General features: G+C 40.9%; 1 protein-coding gene across 6 annotated transcripts in view; it reads right to left on the reverse strand.

Annotated features, from left to right (window-relative positions):
* The window catches only part of ZBTB46 (zinc finger and BTB domain containing 46), a 110,682-nt gene that overhangs the window by 74,301 nt on the left and 16,145 nt on the right, over positions 1–20,236 (reverse strand). For all 6 annotated transcript variants that reach the window (XM_075900980.1, XM_075900979.1, XM_075900978.1 and 3 more), the window contains one exon: positions 4,492–5,461. In XM_075900980.1, the coding sequence (XP_075757095.1) occupies positions 4,492–5,428 (937 nt within the window). In that variant the 5' untranslated portion in view covers positions 5,429–5,461. The remainder of the gene's footprint in view (positions 1–4,491; positions 5,462–20,236) is intronic.

Here is a 20,236-nt window from a genome sequence, read left to right on the forward strand (position 1 = left end):
ACTGTACGCTGCTCTGGCCCACGTGACCAGCAGAGACCCAGGAGCTGGCCACGTGATGCCTCCTTCTATACAATGTGAGCTGAGGCAACCGGGCCAGGCGGCAGGAGCAGCGACTTAAAAAATAAGATTAACTTACTCGTCCGTCCCATTCTTCTGGTGCCTGGCTCTGCCCGGGAGTGGCGGGGTGCTCCCGGTGCTAGAGATGCCTGACTCAGGGGGAGGGGGGAGTGCACTGGGATGGGGGACACTGTAGGGAGGCCTGGCTCTGGAGGAGGGGTGAGTGCATTGGGATGAGAGGACTGGAGGACCTGGCTCGGGGAGGGGTGGGTGCACTGGGGGTTAGTGTATGGCCCCAAACTGGAGGGAGTGGTGCAACTTTTACTAAAGAACTTTGGTCTCTCCCCTCCTTCCCCACCCCAACAGACTTTTTCCCCCCCAGTGGTTTTTTTTAGGGGGAGGGGGGCAGGGTGTTCGTTATTTTTTGTTAAACCATCTGGCAACCCTATTTTCATTAGAGTGGAGATTATTAGATTCACAGTAAGGAGAGGGCCGGAATTTGTTAAAAGGTGATGGTAACAAAACATGCTGAATATTCTAACACCTTGCTTGGGGGAAGGTGGGGGCGTGTGCCATAATCTAAATAGGTAAAACAATAGATGATCAGTTTTCCAGGGCTGGAACTTATCTATTACAGGTTTGTGAGGTGCTTAGCATATTTTTGGACACTAGCTTTCTGATTACCTATTTAAAGAAACCAAAAAAATCCTGGTGGCTAATCTAAGCACAGCTCTGAAGCCTAGCAGCTAGTAAATCTAGTAGCTAGCAAGAGGGCTGCTTCCATCTGCTGGAGATGGGAAATATTTATTTGAGACAGAAAGCTCTATTACTCACAGAAGTGGAGGAAGTGGTCATTTAAGCTCTGATTTCTTCCTACCTCCACCCACTGGAACTGTGGCTAGGCCTATGCTATAGCCTTTTTTCAGAAAAAGCTACACAAATCGTGCTCCACCATTTGCATAGCTTTTTCCAATTGCTTTTCCAGAGGAGGCTTTTCCACCATTTGGCCCCATCTAGACGGGGCCAAATGATGAGAAAGCTTCCTCTTTCGGAAGAGCCTGTATTCCTCATAGAACAAGGCATATGGGGCTCCCCAAAAAAAGTGCTTTTTCTCTTCTGCCTTTTTTTTTTTTTTTTTTTTTTTTTGCAGAAGAGCAAATGCATTCCCTGGATGTAGCGGAGTTTTTCTGGGATACCTCTGGTATCCCGGAAAACCCCCGCAGTCTAGATGTACCCTAAGATGAGAACTCATGTGAATTGCCTATTTAATTAGATTTTATCCACTGTACCTGCAGAGTTGAGCACAGGAAGGAAACTTGCAGCTGGCAAGCATCCTAAGTATGAAAGATAAAATTGTAACCAGGAAGAGGAAGCAAAAACACGAGATATGAAACAGAAAAACTGTCTCAGTTGCTTGAAACTCTTTTAGGGATTGATTCTGGCACTGTGGTGGATCTCAGAGTGCTCTTGCAAAAATATGTCAAGCACCATTTAATCTGCTTGCTCTTGTGGCAGGAAACAGTCTTGTGTAGAAGTTGCACATATGCTGCAAACAGGGCCGGACTAAGGGGTGGGCTAGCCGGGGAGCTGCCCAGAGCGCCATCCTATAGGGGCGCCCAGCTGCCGGCAGGCTGCAGCGGCCGCCCAGGGTGGGGGCCGTGTTAACGCCCAGCTGCCGGCAGGCTGCAGCGGCCGCCCAGGGTGGGGGCCGTGTTAACCCTCTCAGCACCAGCCAGCAGCGCCCTTCCCTCCGCGGCCACAGGGCCCTGCACGGCCAGGCGCAGCCTGTCTCAGGCTGCGCACTATTGGCCGTGGCTGGGCTGACTAGGCAGCACATGTGCTGTGCATCCGCCCACATGCCCCAGGGGCGGGCCCGCACATGCACCGTGCACCCGGAGGCTGGTCCTGGCTGCAAAAGAGCAACATCACTTCTGCAACAGTGAAGGGTGGAGAATTCAGTCTCTGATCACTTCTCCAGCTGGCTGAAGAAGGGATACCATGGGCTGGCCAGCCTTAAGATACCTCCCTTCTTCAGCAAGATTGCCTGTATTCAGGGCCATAGTGTTTGTAGAGCAGCAACCAGAAAGATGTCTGTAGGGGTAGGTCTACACTACCACCCTAGTTCGAACTAGGGTGGTAATGTAGGCAACCGGAGTTGCAAATGAAGCCCGGGATTTGAATTTCCCGGGCTTCATTTGCATAAAGCCAGGCGCCGCCATTTTTAAATGTCTGCTAGTGCGGACTCCGTGCCGCGTGTAGCCGCGCGGCACGGAGTCCGCACTAGTGGACATTTAAAAATGGCGGCGCCTGGCTTTATGCAAATGAAGCCCGGGAAATTCAAATCCCGAGCTTCATTTGCAACTCCGGTTGCCTACATTACCACCCTAGTTCAAACTAGGGTGGTAGTGTAGACATACCCTAGGTTCCTATCTGTGCTGGAATCCCACCATTTGTTTATTGATCACTGTCCAAAGTGAGCGAGCGAAATGCCAAAAATAAAGTACTGTAGGTTGTTTCTAATTAGTTTCTCTGATTGAATGGCACTACTGAAATCTGTAGGTTTTTAAAAAGGATTGAATTTTAAAAGTTCAGTAAATAGGGCGTACTAGGGGCTGCGCCCTGTGCTCTCCAACCTCCACCACCCTCCACAAAAGCAGCCAGAGAACCTGATGATGTCATTTTGTTGCGCAGCAGGAAAATCTTTGTAGCGAGAGAAGTGTTAATACACAAAATATTAAGGCTGCCTTAAACTATCGGACCGTTGTCTGCTTCCGTGAATGCTGAGGACTGCACTGAATCAATGCTGGAAATCTTTTTTTGGGTGGAGGGTGTTTGTGTGACCATTTTCAAGTTAATATGTTCAGTGCCTTAACAATGAAGAACTCAATTACACAGATCCTATCAATTCCAACAGCAGAATCTCTTATATTGTGCACTGAATATCTCTGACATATGTTTTAAGACAACTGTACTTTTAAAACAATCCTTGAACATACCCCTGCAATTAATTTTGCAGTTCCACTTTCACAGTCATTCCAGCATACTTGTATTTTACTCTATAAACCAGTCCAAAATGTCCACATTGTGGATAATATAAATGCTTGAGTGCTTTTTATGAGGTGGTGTGCAAGCCAGAAATACTTACGCTTAAACAACATCATATGCACTTAACTGGGAACAACAGGCTTTATTTAAGCCTGAAATTTGAGAACTATAAATGCAAAAATCATTATAATCCAATATTATCACTAGGTTATTTGGCATTGTTGGTTTTAAAATATTAAATAATTTAGGCTTTTATCATCAACCAATAAGAATGATCAAAATTACATGCAAGTTTGCTGCTGCACACAACAAAATAAATCCAAAAATATTTCTAGACTGTTACCCATTCCATCTAATTTGACTTTTCAAAACATTTAACATTCAAATCTTTTATTAATACTGCCCTTCAGCTTCAAGTATCATCAAATATATCAAATCTTTTCCCTAAAATTATAGTTCTGTTTTTTACAAGATATATGAAAGCATGTAATCATATTTACTTATTCATCTCTCTCTTTCTCCCTTCTTCCCCTTTTCTGGCTTTACCTACCAGCATGCAGTAACACAGATTTTGCTAATAACTCATGACAGGCTAGGATTTCCAAAGAATGCCAAGGGAGTTGTGCACCATAGTGCCATTGAATTTCAATGAGTGTAACGCCCTGAGCCTCTTTTGAAAATCTTGGCCATAACTTTGACAGGCAAATATTTATTCTTGAACCTATATAATTGGTGAATATAGTACATGTAGATGGACAATCCTCATGATTTTAAAGATAAACAAGGATGACGATTTAAAAAAGGTCCAAGAGAGTGTTTGTCTCCCTTACAATGCATTTGAAGTTGGTCATCTGAAACACTGCAGCTATTCATAATAAACTAATCATAAAGCTAAGAATGGAAGTCCTCCATGTAAAGCCACTAAACACTTGGCTGATATTAGATTAAGGAGGAACGTGGATGCTACGTTGTCCTTAACTGCCATCTGTCTACTGCTCTACAGAGGAACAACTACAGTGTTATCTAAGCAGGCCGTACAACTAAAATTGGTGCTCATGTAGGTACCTCACAGGCAATGTTAGCAACAGTAGTCTCATTAAGCTGCAGAGATTAGAGTACATGCAGTAGCAATTAAAAGACTATTTACTCTACACACCCCATGCTCCTCAACCTTTACCTGAAATGACTATTCTAATAGGTGGGCAGTTTCAATCCTTTACCTTATCAACACTCCTAGTAAGAATGGGAGTTTTGGTGACAAACAGATGTACATCAAGGATCTGACTTGAGCTACTATTTCATTCATAAATATTTATGAGATGACTAGGACATCAATTCTGTAACAACTAGGGATACATTTGAAAAGAAAAAGAAAAAAAACCCTCTTACTTGGGTCACGACTGTTATATGGCCATCCGGAGGCAGATAAAAAAGATGGCACTGGAGAGCTTGCCCTGCTGTCAGTCTCTACTTGCTGTGTAATATGACGCACAGTTTCTTTATTTTTTCTATTCTTTCTGCGTCCTGTGGGCTGCCAGCCATCTCCTGCTCCTTGTTCTGAGAAAGTGTTCTGTATTGCACTATCCTTGGCAGAACGCAAGTCATTCCCTCCATAATGAGAAGGTGAAATTTGCTCCTCTTTGATACGCAAAGACCCATAGCCCATGTCACTGGACCAAAGAGACTGGGATGAAATGTCATCGTGGCTATCTGTTTTTGGTTCCTGATCCTCTTTTCCATAACTGCTCCCTCCTTCATGACAGCTAGCAATGGCTGAATCACCAGAAGAGTTTGCTGGACTTGTTCGTCGAGCTAACCATGGAGAAATGCTCCTACCAGCCACCACTGCTGAAATCAAAGCATCTGTACTACTGCTGGAAGCAGCCCCAAGTTCATAATCAACAAGGTCATCTGAGGCATCAGACTTTATACTTATGTCAAGAGCCGCTTTTATGAAATTGTGACAGGCTTGTACAATATCAGTCATCTGAAGATAGCTAGCAGCAGACATCACCTCGATAACATTTCTGCTGGTCAATGCTAAGTGAGCAGAATACATGAAGTCAATGATAGCTTTAAAGCCCTGTGCAGTTACAATGTCTAAATGAGTGACAGTGGCCTGATCAGATGTTTTCTGAACCTGGCAGTACAGAGTCTTGAAGTAGCGGCTGCTCCCGAGCAGAACGTTTTTGTGAGCCTTGAAGATCTTCCCCTCCACTATAATGCAAACATCACAGAGGATGCCATGCTGTCTCTGCTCATTGAGCTCACGAAGCAGATGACGGTAATGGGAGGCAATTTCCATATCTTCCTTTCGGTTATTCATTTGGGAATCTTCCAGTTTCCTCGTCCACAGACTCTGAAGAGAGTAAGCAAAGCGTTACCTCAAAACACAAAACAATGGTAAGAATGTATTTTGTCAATAGCACTGGTGAAAGGATTTCAAACTGTACCAGACTAAAAGCTCTTCTAGGACTATTTTATCATAAAACAAAAATTACTGCCCAACACAGATTGTGTGTTCCTAATGTGATGAATCTTACCCATAATACTAGTATTCAAATAATTCACATTAAAAGAAATCAGAGTGAAAGTTCAATTCTACATCATACAGGAATATCTCAAATGTTATTTTACATGTACCAATAACTATATTTTAAGTTACTACAGGATTATGCTGAAAAAGTTTGTCAATAAGGGCTTGTTTACACAGTTGGATAACACACTATGGGAGGTAAGATTTTTAAAAGTGCAGTGATATGTGCATTAATTGCTGCAGGAGTACCCTGCTGGTGTGCACTAAAGGTTCCCTAGTGTGCTTTAACATAGGACTGTTTCAAGCAGTACTGTTACAGAACACTAGGGAATCTTTAGTGCACACAAGCGGTCAACAAGGTCCAATTAACATGCAACATGTTAGTGTTGTAGACAAGCTCTGTGTCCTAGTAAACTACCTGTCAGTTTTTATCCTAGTAAAATACCTGTCCTAGTAAACTACCTGTCAGTTTTTACCATTTAAGACTCTATAAAGAGCTAGAATTGAAACACTTAATGAATGCAAACTATGGATGTGAATGCTTAATCAATTAACTGGTAATCATCACCATTACTGGATGATGCTTACTGGTTACAGTTAACCAGCAGGGGCTGGAGCAGCCCCTGTCTGCGGTGACATTCCTGCCCAGACAGAGCAGCAGTGAGAGAGAGGGGCCACTCATCCTGGCCACGGTGGGCAGGAAGGCCATTCCAGCCCAACAGGGTTGGAACAACCCCCCCACCCCCATTTAAGTGGTTAACCAGTTAAGACATAACGTTTAACCAGTTAACTGATTAAACAGGATTTTACATACATAATGTAAACCACTGAGTAGTATCCTGTAGCAATAATATTTGAACTTGAATGGATTTGATTTATTCTCTGTATAACCATACTTTTTTCAGTACAGGGCCACTAAAACACTCTGTTTACCAGACACTGTGGACATATGCTTAGTAAGGATTCTCAGACTCCGAGAACAGTATTTGTTCATCAAACCTGGACTTTTAATCACCAATTCAGCAAACCCTTACAGTAGATTCCTACCAAGACTGGATGATGCTACTAGCTTTGCCAACATCAATAACTGTATTTTTAATTTAAATTCAATTTTTTAAATTAAAGAATGTTAAGGGAATATAATATACAATACACCATATATTGTATATTATATATAATCCCTGACATGTAATTTAAAATATATATATACACACATTTAACTACAAGAAGTCTCCCCTCTTAAAACAGCCAAAATATTAAAAGTTGATTTTTCTAAAGAAATTCATAAAACAAGATTGTTACAATTAAAAGGTTATTTTTCCATAATTCAAATAGGATCAAATTCACAAGACAAGTGATAAACGACTATTTAAATTTTAATACTACAATATCAACATGGACATAGTTCATATATGGTTTCCATACAGCATTAAATTAGGCACCTCTGTCTTACAGAGTGATTGATTTTTCTTCTGTGATACCAGGAATTAAGCTCATTATCCACTCAGTTTCTGCCAGACATGTATTCTCCTTCCAGGGACCTGAGAGAATTATTTCCACTGATATTATGCACATTATCTTTGACTGTCTCTCAGGTGAAATAATTCCATCTTCAGAAAAGTTATTTGGAATACATGAAGCAACCCTCCCCAATACCACACATCAGTATTCACAATCTCATTTGTGTGTTTCTAATCCCATAATTATTTTAATGTTTCTCCAGCAAAATTTTTAACTCTCCCAAACCCAGTCTACTGATCTTATTTGACGTCCATTGCAATGGAATTATAAATTAGTATCTAATTGTTTAATAGCTGTGAACATATAGGAGCCTCCATTATAAGGCAGAAGGTACTGTTTTGGTGAGGTAAAATAAGAAGTGAACAGTCCTGCGTCTGTCACTAAACCTTGATCGAACAGAAAACTCCCCAACCCCATGAAAATGGATTGAAAGTGCTATGTATCTGAGTAAGATATTAGAGATATAGGGCTGCCCCAGTAAGTATGGGCAATTATAATTACTTCAGCTTTTTCCAACTGAATTTTTGGCATATTTCTGCAAAGCAGAACACTCAGTGGGAAGTAGAGAAGCTCCTTGTTTCAAGGCTTGAACAAAATATCCATGGCAAAGGCAGGCTATTCCTCTGCCTGGAAAATCTGAATTATTTTACCATACTCACTCTACTGAGTGCCTTCCTTACAAGTGATCATTGCACTGTATAAAAAGTTGTGTTGCCTGAATTCCTTCTCCCGCCCATGAAAGCAGCTAGTATTCAAAACTAAATCACCACCAATTACTTTCAAAAATTGGGATGGGGAGGTATTCTTTTAGATCAATAGATATAAAAGTTTCTCCTTGAAATATGGCTGAAAGGAGTGAGTTTTAGCTCTCCACTGCAGATCTGGATTTATTAAGAGTCTGAGGAGTAGGATTACTGAAGTACAATCTTTCAGTAATCCTTTAAGGGGAAAAAAAGGAGAGGGAAAAGCAGATAAATGATATGCTATAAGATCTCTCTGATTAGGGTTCCCTGTGCTGATTATGGGACACCAGGTAAAATGACTCATATTCAAATGAATTTAACGACAATCAGATCTGTGAAGTACAAATATTCAAATTAACATCAAGTTGACTAACATCAAGTTGAAATACTGTGTAATTGGATTCTTTTTATTTATCTTATTTTTATGCTTTTAGGACTTACATGGTGAGAGATCTCACACACACACACACACACACACACACACACACACCCCTGCCACTCTCACACGGGAGGTGACTGACTGACCTAACCGTCCCTGCCCATTCCTGGCCAGCACCTTGGGCTGGAAAGTCTTGGACATTCCCAGAGTGTCCACTCAGCTAGTGGCTGTGAGGGAAGGGGCCTGCTAGCCAGTCTGTTGGTGAGCTAAGCACTCCATACAGGAACTGGATCTCTATGCAGCACTGGGAGAGGGATGCCACGCAAGGGAGCATATGGAGGAGCAGCAGGTGGAGGTAGAGGACAGCAAGAGGAGGAACATGTAAAAGGGCCAATGGGTGAACAGCAGAGGTGACACAAAATTGGCTGCTGCCTGTTGCCTGCCTGCTCTCACTAGTCACCACAACTCACAGTGCATAACCATTGCTGTCTGGAAACAGAATGAGGGGCAGAGGCCATACTGTCCAAGATCTGGCATGCAGAGGGATCTTGTGCTGATGGACCAGCAGGGGGAGGGGTCGGTCCAGCGTGTGTTGCAGCTTAGCCCTGCCACCAGCCTTCAGCCACTGGAACACTCCCCCCCCCCCCCCACTCTTTGCTGGTAGGTAGGTGGCTGGCGAACAGGGATTCAGGCGACAGCAGGACCCACCAGTACTAATGGGACACAAACAATACAGAAAAATGTGCCCATTAAAAAAAAAAAAAAAAAAAAAAAGTGGGACACTTATTGGCTAGCTTAAATACAGAGTCATGCCTTTAAAAACAGGACGTACAATCACACTTTCACTGATGACTTCAAAAGGTGAGCTATTGTTTCACACATTGCTTTGTCTATAGAGGTTCCTTAAGGTCTGCAATAATATAACAGTCTCCTCAGGAATGTGAAAAAAGAAACTCTTTTTAATTCAAGCAGGGCTTCTTTAACTGGGCCCCTTTAAGACTAAGCCCCTAGAGCTAAACTGAATCAATGTTTACTAGCCTTGTCCTTATGCACAGAGCATTTGCTAACCTCCCTAGATGAGGAGCACTTCTCACTGGATTTCACTATTTTCTGTTCAGTATATTCTTACCTGATTCTAGAGTCTACCAATAAAGGACAAAGTAGTACTTTCCCTCCCAATCACCAAGACCCTGGCAGGCTGAAAGAATCATTAACAAAAGTAGAGCAGAAGCTGGATGATCCTAGCTGGCTTGCCCATATTTCTAAGGGCAGTAAAGAGGAAGTGGAAAGTTGGAAGATACATTTGATGTTGAAGCTCTGAGCTCTCCCCCCCAAAACGTTTCCCTGTGGGACAGGCTCTTCTCACTGTAGGCCATGCAAATCTGCCAGGAATCTTGAGCTGGAAGGCTGACAGTAATATTTCTCCAAACCTGAAAAACCAACATGCTAAAATGGCAGTGTCAAGCTACAGACAGACTGCATGAGAGCTAAAGTCAGTTTAGAGTGGAGATTTCCCCCAAAGAAAGTGAGGGAGCTCAATTATTCTGCTCTGAGTTAAGGCTCTACTCAAATATTACGTATACAAGTGGAAAGAGTACCGGAAACCAGGCTGTGCAGGGCCATAGTAGGTGGCTTACTGCAAAAGCACCATAGTTGCATTACTGTAGCACCTAAAAATCTTAATCATGGACCAGCATCCCACTATGGGTAGAACATACACAACAAAAAGATGGTCTCTGTCTCACACATCTTACAATCCAAGGATAACACTAAATAATACAGTAAAAGGAAACAATGAGACAATATTGGTCAGCATAACCAGTCTCAGCAGTTATCTCACTGATGTGCTATCAAATTTTTCTATGTACCATGGAAAGGTTTTGAAGGAGCATCGTGACGTAACTTTGTAGATGGTGGGGGAGTGGGGCTCCTCCTAAGTGTGATGGATAGAGTAGGCAAAGGCATGAAAGAGCTTGTTTGAAAGTTTAATGGAGTTGGCAATGGAGGGTGCCATCAGCAGACCGATCAAAGGCAGAAGTCATCTCGATAGAGAATGGCATGACAGGTAGGGTGGAAATAGGCCATGAAATTCCTTGAAAGTGAAGACAAATTGCTTATGTTTCATGCAAAGAGATGTGCTGCATACTGAGAATTTTCTAGTCCTTGGGTTCTTTGATACTTGAGAGGGAAGGAGGAACACTAACTCTGAGCCTAACAAAAATCACACAACAGTAAGTCTGAGACAGGCAGTATAGCTGCAAAAGAAAAGTGGAAAAAACAGGTAACACCTTGCTCCTGGAAAGAAAGACAGAATTTCTCATTCCTGTGTCCTTATATTGAAGGAAACCTGGAGACTGCTATCTTCAGTTTTTGTAGAAACTTCTTGTGGGGATTTCCAGAGGGAGTGACAGCCAGGAGACGAAAAAACTGCTTTCTACCACCAGTTCACAAGGCAGTAAAAATGTTTTTTGAGAGGACTAGAGTCCATCACAAAACTAGAATTCCATATTATCTATCACCTTCAAATCTCTGGACAATAGTAAGAAAATCTGTGTTCAGTATGACTACTGGAGTTCAATTACTCCATCTGTACGTCAGAGATCCTGTCACCTTATACACTTTGTTCCACATTCACCATGTTTAGAACACCATTCTACTTTTTATGTAAGAGGTCTTTGGAGGAGAAAATTAAATATGCCTCAAATTCACAAGAATTAGTTTTTTGTCTATCTATGTCAAACTAGAGCATCTGTTTTATGTCAAGGATCATTAGGGAATTAGCACAAGTTAAATGTAAGGCAATTTGCTAGTAGTTAATAATTCAGTAAGCTTCAAAGTCCTCCTCTCCCATGTTCCAGTTTTACATATTGCTTTGTGGTTTTAAGATTTTGTTTTTTTACCCTCCTTTGTGATTAGATATTCCTATTTAAGCGAAATAATGGAAGATGTTGTATAGAAACGTAGCCCCCTCAACAACTAATGGGAGCACCAGAGACTAAAGAAAAATAAACTGTGGAGTAGAAGTCAATTTTAGAAAAATGGATCATCCCATAGACAAAAAATAAGAAAACTGGAGTTTACCAAAGCTCTTTTTAATACAGGTAGTACCTCCCTTAATCAAGACTCCCTGGTCCAGCAACATTTGTGGGCCGGCATGGACCACAGATGTTCCAGGACCAGACTCCCAGAAGAGAGCTCTGTAAGGGGAACCAGCGACTCAGCTGGGAGCCCAGAGTGTGTGTGTGTTGAGGAGGGGGGAGAGAGACAGATGGCATGGTGGGGCATTCTGGGAGCTCTAGCCTGGCTGCAGCTATGGACCTCCAGCCCCAGGCAGGGAGCTCCAGCCATGTTCTGGCTCCAGAAGCCAGGAAACTTCATCCTCAGCAGCAGCCAGGGAGCTCCAGCCCAAGCCACGGAGTTCTGGCCCCGTCCCTCATCCCCAGCCGCAGAGCTCTGGCCCCAGCCATAGAGCTAGGCAGCTGAACAGCTCTGCCCCAGCTGCGGCACTCTGGCCCCAGGGCAGCAATGAGGCCAGCAAGAGCCCTGGGGGACTGAGGCAGCAGCAGGGACAAGCTGAAGCCCTAACCCGGTGGCAATACAGCCACAAGGAGAGGGACCTTCCCTGGTCCGGAAAATCCCCTCATTCGTGACCAGTCAGGTCCCAAGGGTGCCGGACTAGCAAGGTCCAACCTGTACTCTAAATAAGATCTTAAATTACTGAGACCGGATTATTTAGGCCTGAGTTCCACTTAGTATTTACATGTAATGCAGTTCCTGAAACAGTCCAGCAACCTCGAAACCTGACCAGTGAAGACCCGGAGAATTTGCCAGACCACGGGAGGTCAATATTATCCAGCAGCAGCATCAACACTTCCACTGCTTCCTGATCTCTTACTGGCGCATGAGAAGCAGACATCTGGCTAACTGAAATCATGCTGGTATAAGGATATTGCCAGACCAGAGAGAGTGCCAAACTAGAGAAGTTTAACCTGTAGAAATATTTAATAAGAGAAGTCCTAGTTTTGAAGAAAATGGCAGATTTTTTAAAAATGAAAATACCAGATGAAGTCATACATGTGTCTAACACATTTCTACTAACCCAGCTAAGATTTCCAAAACCAGAATAATAATTGACTCTCAATTTCTGAAATGATTTCACTAACAAGGAACATAATTAAAAAGACACTGCATCGGGGTATTATAATTCAGGTCTCAAATTAACAAACTTGAAAGTTTTACTATTGGGTGCATGGATTAGCATTATTCTAACTTTGCCTCAAGGAGGATTTTAATCCTGTACTTTGGCCTCCCTCCCGCCCCCCCCCCCCCCCACTGCCCTCTCCACCACCGTGTGCTCTACCAATCACACTGCCAAGCCTGAATTCTTCAAAGTCTAATGTTTGTAAGGCTCTTGAAAATGTATCTATTTTTATTGAATATAAAGATATCCACAGCTTCATTTATTCTCAACTAAGCCTTTACTTGTTTGTGCGATGTAACCTGCATATTTAAAAAAATGTCTTGCTTTTTATAATTTTGGCTCAAATTTGAAATATTTGCCCGTGTGCATAACTTTACATATTGTTAGTAGTCCCATTAAAGTCAGTGTGAAACAAAGTTAACCAAAAAGACTGTGTGGATTTATCAGAGATTAAGGCCTCATTTTACAAACAGGCTCAATCTATAACCAAACGTTAGTATAGCTATCTTCATGTCAAGATACCCCAAAACTCATAAAGAAGCAGACTTTAAAGAAAGAATGAAAGATATGAAGAGTTTCTCAGTTTGCAGAGAACAAAGGCTAAACCTAATAATCTCTCAGACAAAAAATAGAATACCAAAAACAAACAAGTTCCACTTCTGGATCAGAAAAGTCCACACTATTATTGGAAACAAAGTAAAAGAGGTATTGGTTCTTTTGGCAGATACTGTTTTGTGACAAGTGAAATAGAGCTACAGAATGTATTTCCTACTTACATATAATTGATACTATTAAAATATTTGTTCAAACTGTATATATTTATTTTGGAAGTTAAGTAGTTTACAAATCCTTGCCCTGTAAATATCAGAGACAAAATCTCCCAACAGTGACAATTAGAGAAATATACAGGAATAAAATGAAAAATTTGATGATTAAATAGTAGGTATGTTAAACTTAATTTATTTTGGTAAACGTGTACCTACTGAAATTTTCAGCAGATAAGTGTTTACATGTGGGGGCGGGGAGGGGAGCTCCACCTGAGCTGGCTTAAAACCTGACCCTCCCCCATGAGCACCGGTTCCCCCATCCCCTGCACTCCCATGCTGCTTAAGGTTAACTGATGAACCCAAGCTCATCAGTTAACCATTTGCTTGTTTATACTGTGACATCCCTATTAAATAGGGTGCTACTATATTACAGAGTGAGCATAGCATCTTCATACTACCATAGCATGTTGTTTCTGGAATTCTGTAAAACATAGAGAAACTTCTGATTACACATTTAACAAACCAGGCAAGTTCATCAACTGTTAATACCCGAAGTTGGAAAGCGTTCCTTTCGGGGGCAGGTGAGTTTACTTAAGTACTGAAGAAATTGTAACCAAAATACTTAAATATCAATTTTCCTCTGTCTATATTTATGGGTACATTGTTGGTGCATCAATTTTCCTTAACAATAACCTCCCACACTTCTGAATGATTCCTCTAGCTTTGGACTATTTATTTTTTTTCCCAAGGTTTTCAGTGCCTTGCATCTACTAGCAGATGAGAAAGTAATTCTTCACTTCCTTGTGTGTGACCACTTCCACTAGAAAGCCCCAGCAGGATTACCAAAGGATCATTTGATAATAAATGTTCCACAGTTGTGGTATTTGGTTCTGAGCTGCATCCGGTACTCTCTTATGACAGAACATGTTTACTGTGTATGCATAAGTCTCCTCTCGCTCCAATTTCTCAGGCACTTATCCTCATTCAGTCCTTCTCTCTACATATTAACCTGACCAATGTGAGGTACCCTTGAAAAAACATTATAAAGATTGAGATTGCTAGCCCTTTTTTCCCTGACCAAATCCCATTTTATCGGCTAATGTACCTGTACAGACCATTTCACCAGAATGTCTCATGTGATGTCACTAAAATTTTAGGTACATAAATTCGACAAACTTTGTGCTACTATGCAGTGTTCCCTGTAAGCTATGTGTTTGTGCAGCCACTCGGGAGAGATCAGAGCCAGCTGATTAGCAGAGCCCAAAGTTAGGTTTTTTGTTTCTACTGGTGGTGCACATAAAGAATTAATTCTGCACGTGGATGGAAAAAAACACACACATAGATGGAAAAGGTTAGTGGGAACATTGCTACTATGTATTCCTCGTTAAATCCATGGAATTTTACTTTGTGCAATCCAATTCCAATACTGAACTATCATATTCAAACTTCCAGCCTTTCGGAAAAGCGTCAAACAGAATATACTCAAGTTTGAAGTGTTGAATACTTTATAAGCAGGAAACTGTACATTGGAGTCACAATGGATACAGACCTTCCGCAAAAGAAATTAGCAACACCTTTACAAAATATCCATTAATATGGTACAAACCACCAACCAAAGCCCTCTATCTACAACAGACTGTCCGAATTCCTAGGATAGTTGCATAAGATACTAACAGCTAACCCACAGCTTTACCTTCACTGCAGTGTTAGCCCACAATAACTGCACTAAAGTTAGCCTAGTTTGCATGACAGCAGTCACGCTGCAAAATATTTGAGCTGTACAAAATAACTGAGCTCCCACTCTATTACTAGCTCAACCCACACCGCGAGTGGCTAGTCAGAGTTTAAAGCACCACTTCACTCAATCCAGAATTGTGTATGCATGGAAATCAGGTTAGGGTGGCCCTGGAATAATACCTCAAACTAACACTGAAAAATGGGCAATACTCCAAAGAAACACTGTGCTAAGGAGAAAACGGTTCCCTCCATGGCAGGTATGCAATAGTCCTCTCCCACAATGGGTGCAGCCTATGTGACTACAAGTCTCCTGCTGGTTTAGGAAGTGAAAAAATTAACTGAAACTAGTGGTACCTTTGACCAGTAGGATTAACTAGACTATTTTTCACTTTGCAGAATGTTACAACCCATTGAAAGAAACCAGGAATAAATAAATAGCAAGCTCTCAAACCCTGTCTGGGTGATATAAACCACCACCAAACAGCTGCAAATTTTAGTAATCCTACAATTAAAAATCCACTGTAGAAAGACAGAAGCATTGCAGTTTTACAACACTGTGAAAATAGTAGACAACAGATACTATGGAGATCAGGATATTTATAGTTTCATACTACTATTTTTATTTTACAAGAGAATAAATTAACTTGCTAACCAATCTGAGCAGAGGAAATTTTAATTGATAAAAATAGTTAAGCCTTGGAGAGTTTATCTCCAGTGGTTTAAAAGATATGTATTAGATATTCCATTCAAAGCGTTTAATATTTTACTGGGCTTAACTTCAAAATATGGTAAATTGTAACACTGTTCTGCATGACTGTGCACAATGACCATATTAGTTGCCGAGTACAGCCTCTCACTTTCCAGAGACCAAACAGATAAGGACACAGCAGAGAAAGCATCCCCAATCTCCAAAACAGAAAGTCTCTCACTATTCTACTGGACCTTTCTGATTGATCTATCCGTTATTAGAACGGCCTCCAAGGGAAGGAAAAATCTGGTCCTCTGATGAAGAAAGGTTGACAAAACACTGCCTCCCAAAAGACCAGCGAACCATGAAAGCTCATCTATAGGGACCCTGACAAATCCTCCCCCACTGAAACAATAACTGGAGTCTGAACATATTTTCTCCACAAGTTAATGTGCAAATATAGTAATTTGATTCTACTGAAAGCATATTAACAAATAAGCTGCAAAAACAGAATAGAAATTGTTTCTAAACAAAAAAAAGGACTTATACATACTAGTAAAACTAACTATGGACTCTTAAACCTCAGCAGATTTAAATTTTATTTAACCAGATATCAACTTAAAGCTATAGGTCAGAGTGACGCTGATCACATTTTACAGCCTACGTGTGAAACTAAATATTAAAAATACAAATCTAAAGTGCTGTTAGAATTCACCTAGTTCTACAACTTCCAGCATTTACTAGTAAATTCCAGATACACTCAATTGAACCAAGTCAGTGTAATCGGTTGGTGAACAATAGAATTCCCTCCTTTAGTTCTTTAACAAAATAATAAAATACAGCCTGATCTGACAGAGAAAATAACATCCTGTGTAAGCCTAAGGACTGTCATGCTCACATGTTCTAATCCACCTTTTGTAAAATGAGAAATAGTCATTATCTATTAAACAACACAATAGGATCAAAGCTGTAAACTTCAGAACCCTCAATCTGGTAGCCTCCTTAAACTATACCAACTCTTATTGAAACATGCTTAAAACGTTAATACATAACTCGTTAGAAATCCCACTAAACTATCAAAATGGCAGTTACTTGAGGTTGTTTGTTTTATTAGAATGGGCTTCCAGTGGAAGTTCAACAATGAAGGACTTCCCTGAAATACATCTCTTTAAAAGGTGGCCAACACAGTTAAACATCTTACTTTCCACAACATTACCTACAATAGACAAAGTATCTTAAGCTTCAGAGGGGTACCCGAGTTAGTCTGTAATAGGAAAAACTTAAAAAACAACCAATAGCCTAGTAGCATCTTAAAGACTAACGAAACATGTAGATGGTATCATGAGTTTGAAGAAATGGGTTGTGCCCACAAAAGCATCTTAAATATTTATTCTAAATTGCACACTGAATTCTAAACCTCTGAGTACCAAATATTCTATACTTCATAGAAGTAGTATTTCAATGCCAAGTAAGTCCTTGGAAAAATCATATTTATTGCTTCAACTGAGTTCCCTGCCCCACCCAAGTAATAGTCTCTCTTCACCTCAAATATAATGTAAGCTGGTTTCTACTCAGCTTTATTTTAAAATATTGTATTTACAGATTGAATTAGCCTCTGAAAGTTAGAACCTTAAGGGCACAACCCTGTGCTAATCTTATCTTCAGTGTGCTAAGTAATCTAAGCAATTCAAAAATTGTTGGTCTTACACCAATACCTAGGCACAAGGATGTGACCTCAGGATAGAATAGCAGCCTTACTAAAACTGAAAAATCATCAGTTAAGATAGAACCATCCTTTAGAATGGGAAATATGTATAATCCTGTCAATGTTATGCTTATGACTAGTCCCACAATTAAGATTTAGCCAAATTGAAATCAAAGGGTATATATATTTAGTCATGAATAAAATGACAGGCAGAAAAAGCACTTTGTGGGTGCATGGTAAATTTACACAACTGTCCCCCAGAAAAATCTTGGAGACAGATTATAACAATTCTAAGATACATTTTGTTTCCTTTGCTCTGAAGAAAAACAGCAACAAAAAACATAGATTATAGCTTCTTTGATCAATCCAAGTCATGATCCCGAAGAAAGATTTTTAGGACAAAAGCCAAGCAAAAAAAGTGTACAAATAATTTAGCTAGTTTAAAATTAAATACTACTACGAAATAATAGGCTACCATAAAACTTATTAGTGTATGATATATATGCCATACTAAGAACCACCTACCAGTCCAAGCTCACTTCAGGGAAAAGCTTAACAGGAATACAGACAAAAAAATTCAGGTGTTGCTCAGAGACATCAAGATAAAATAGATTTAGCTAACAGATTAAGGAAGAACTGAATCTGAGTCCAAAAGTTTACTATGTAAAATTAAATGAACACAATCCCATATTTCTACTTCCTTTATCCCCTGCCAATATCCTCACCTCCACCAGCATTCCAAAATGGTTAAAATTCCAGTGCAGACAAACTCTGCTAGGTTGGATCACACTTTCAACTCTTCTGTTTGCAGAACACAGCACAGGGTAATTACCATTTTCACATGGATCTCATTGAGAACACTGGGAAAACAACATGTACAGGAATCCAGGCACAAGTGTGTTCTTACACTACTACAAATGCAATCAGAAAACATAAAAACAAAAGAAGATTGTGTCTATGCTTGGGTTCCTCCACCTACTTAATGGATCAGAAGCAGCAGCAGAATTAAAGCGCTGACAGATGAAGATTCCCAGCAATCACTCACGTGCTAGCAATGGAAGAGCTCACTCTCTAGAAGCAAAGACTATATTTTTGTAAGGATGTGTTTCAGAGGGGCAGGTGGGAGTATGTATGGAAGAGAATTTCAGGGATGAGATAGATGATAGAGAACTTCCAAAACAACTATTTAAGAAAATGTTTATACTAGATATTCAAAAACATGCTCAATTTGCAGGTTTAAAAGCTCAAATGTAAATCTTAACTAATATATTTGACTATAATCTTGACAAATATATTGAATCAATATATAACAAATCCTTAGTTTGATTCAAGAAATGAAGTCCTTTTGGCCAAGAAAAAACAAATTATGAATTCCAGATTCCTTCAAATGTAGACTTGTGTCTGTGGTAAGGACAAATCGGATCTTTGAACTTTTGGTGTCACTGAGAACTAGATATGACTTGCAAAAGAGCATGATGAAGACACTTCAATATATCATCTTATCCCAATAGATAATAGAGAATGAAGACATTTAGTTAAGGACCAGAATGGTACTTGCCCTTATTTTTACTCCTGCAACTCTCTCCCCAAAAGCACTGTCTTCTGATCTGAGAAACATTATGGATAATGCAGAAATCTTTGGCACATCATTTCCACTGAAAAGACTTAATATTTTAAACAGTGTTTCACTTTTATTAAACATTTACGTAAGTAGACAGTTTTCAGCTAATAAGCCACTTAAGTACCACTAATAAAGTAATAGCAGCAGTGAAACAAAAGTTAAAAGTCTTTGACCGGACACCTTTTCATGGCTCTTCAGAGGGATACAATAAACTCTCACCATTTGTGGTGGACACCTTTCTGGCACCACTGCAAAGGGCGAAATCCGCAAATACTGGGAAAGTGGAGTGAGTGCTCCATTTACCCACAGTTCCTGGACACCAGTTAGTAGGGGGTGGGAGTTGACTGCTGCTGCTGTCCTGAAACAGGCTGTCACAAGGTCACATGTCCACCACCACCCAGCCCAGGGGATGCCATGCAATGGGGGAGGATGGGAGAAACCTAGAAATATGCAAAATTGCAAAGAGCAATTCTGCGAGTGCAAGAGTCTCCTGTAACTGCTGCCTTTGCACACGCAGGCCTGCTAATAGGGGGGTGAAGGAGCAATTGCCCTGGGGCCCAGCGATTCTAAAGGGCCTGGAGCTCTGGATGTCACTATGGTGGCAGTGACAGCACCCAGAATTGCCGGCCCTTTAAATTGCTATTGTAGCGGAGCATGGCATCATTCCAGCACCTCTAAAGGCTGGGTGAGGGGGGCCAGCATGCCGCAGTTCAAGTGGGCTGAGGGCTGATTACCCCGCCCTGCCTCTTCAGCTCAAGGCTCCACTCCTTCCAGGAGTGCAGAGATGGACTCCTGCCTCACCTTGCCCAGGGGCCCAGCATGTATATGAGCCCACCTATGCACATGCAAAGATTCCCCTTGAATCTACAAGCACTCACTTTAGATACGAAGGTTCTCACAGGTGATAAAGCAAATATTCTTTTCCTCATAAGTTTAGGCCTGATCCAGCAAAGACCAACACATGCCTTGATTTCAATGGTACCAATAAATTAAGCTGGTCTTTGTACAACTGAGGCCTAAAATTGCATTCGACTGAATATTTATCATGCAATCTGAATATAAACATGACCGATAAATCTACTTTCCAAGAGCATCCCACATCTGGAGACTTTGTACTTCGGAATCTTTGCTATCACAAACTCTATGAAACTCAAAGGAAAGGAAACTATTGCATTTTATATTTAATGGGACAATGACAAAGTGAACAAGTTGCAAATTTTTTGAAACTACTGTGCT

The sequence above is a fragment of the Pelodiscus sinensis genome, chromosome 18, assembly GCF_049634645.1.
Source record: "Pelodiscus sinensis isolate JC-2024 chromosome 18, ASM4963464v1, whole genome shotgun sequence".
Taxonomy (NCBI): Eukaryota; Metazoa; Chordata; order Testudines; family Trionychidae; genus Pelodiscus; species Pelodiscus sinensis.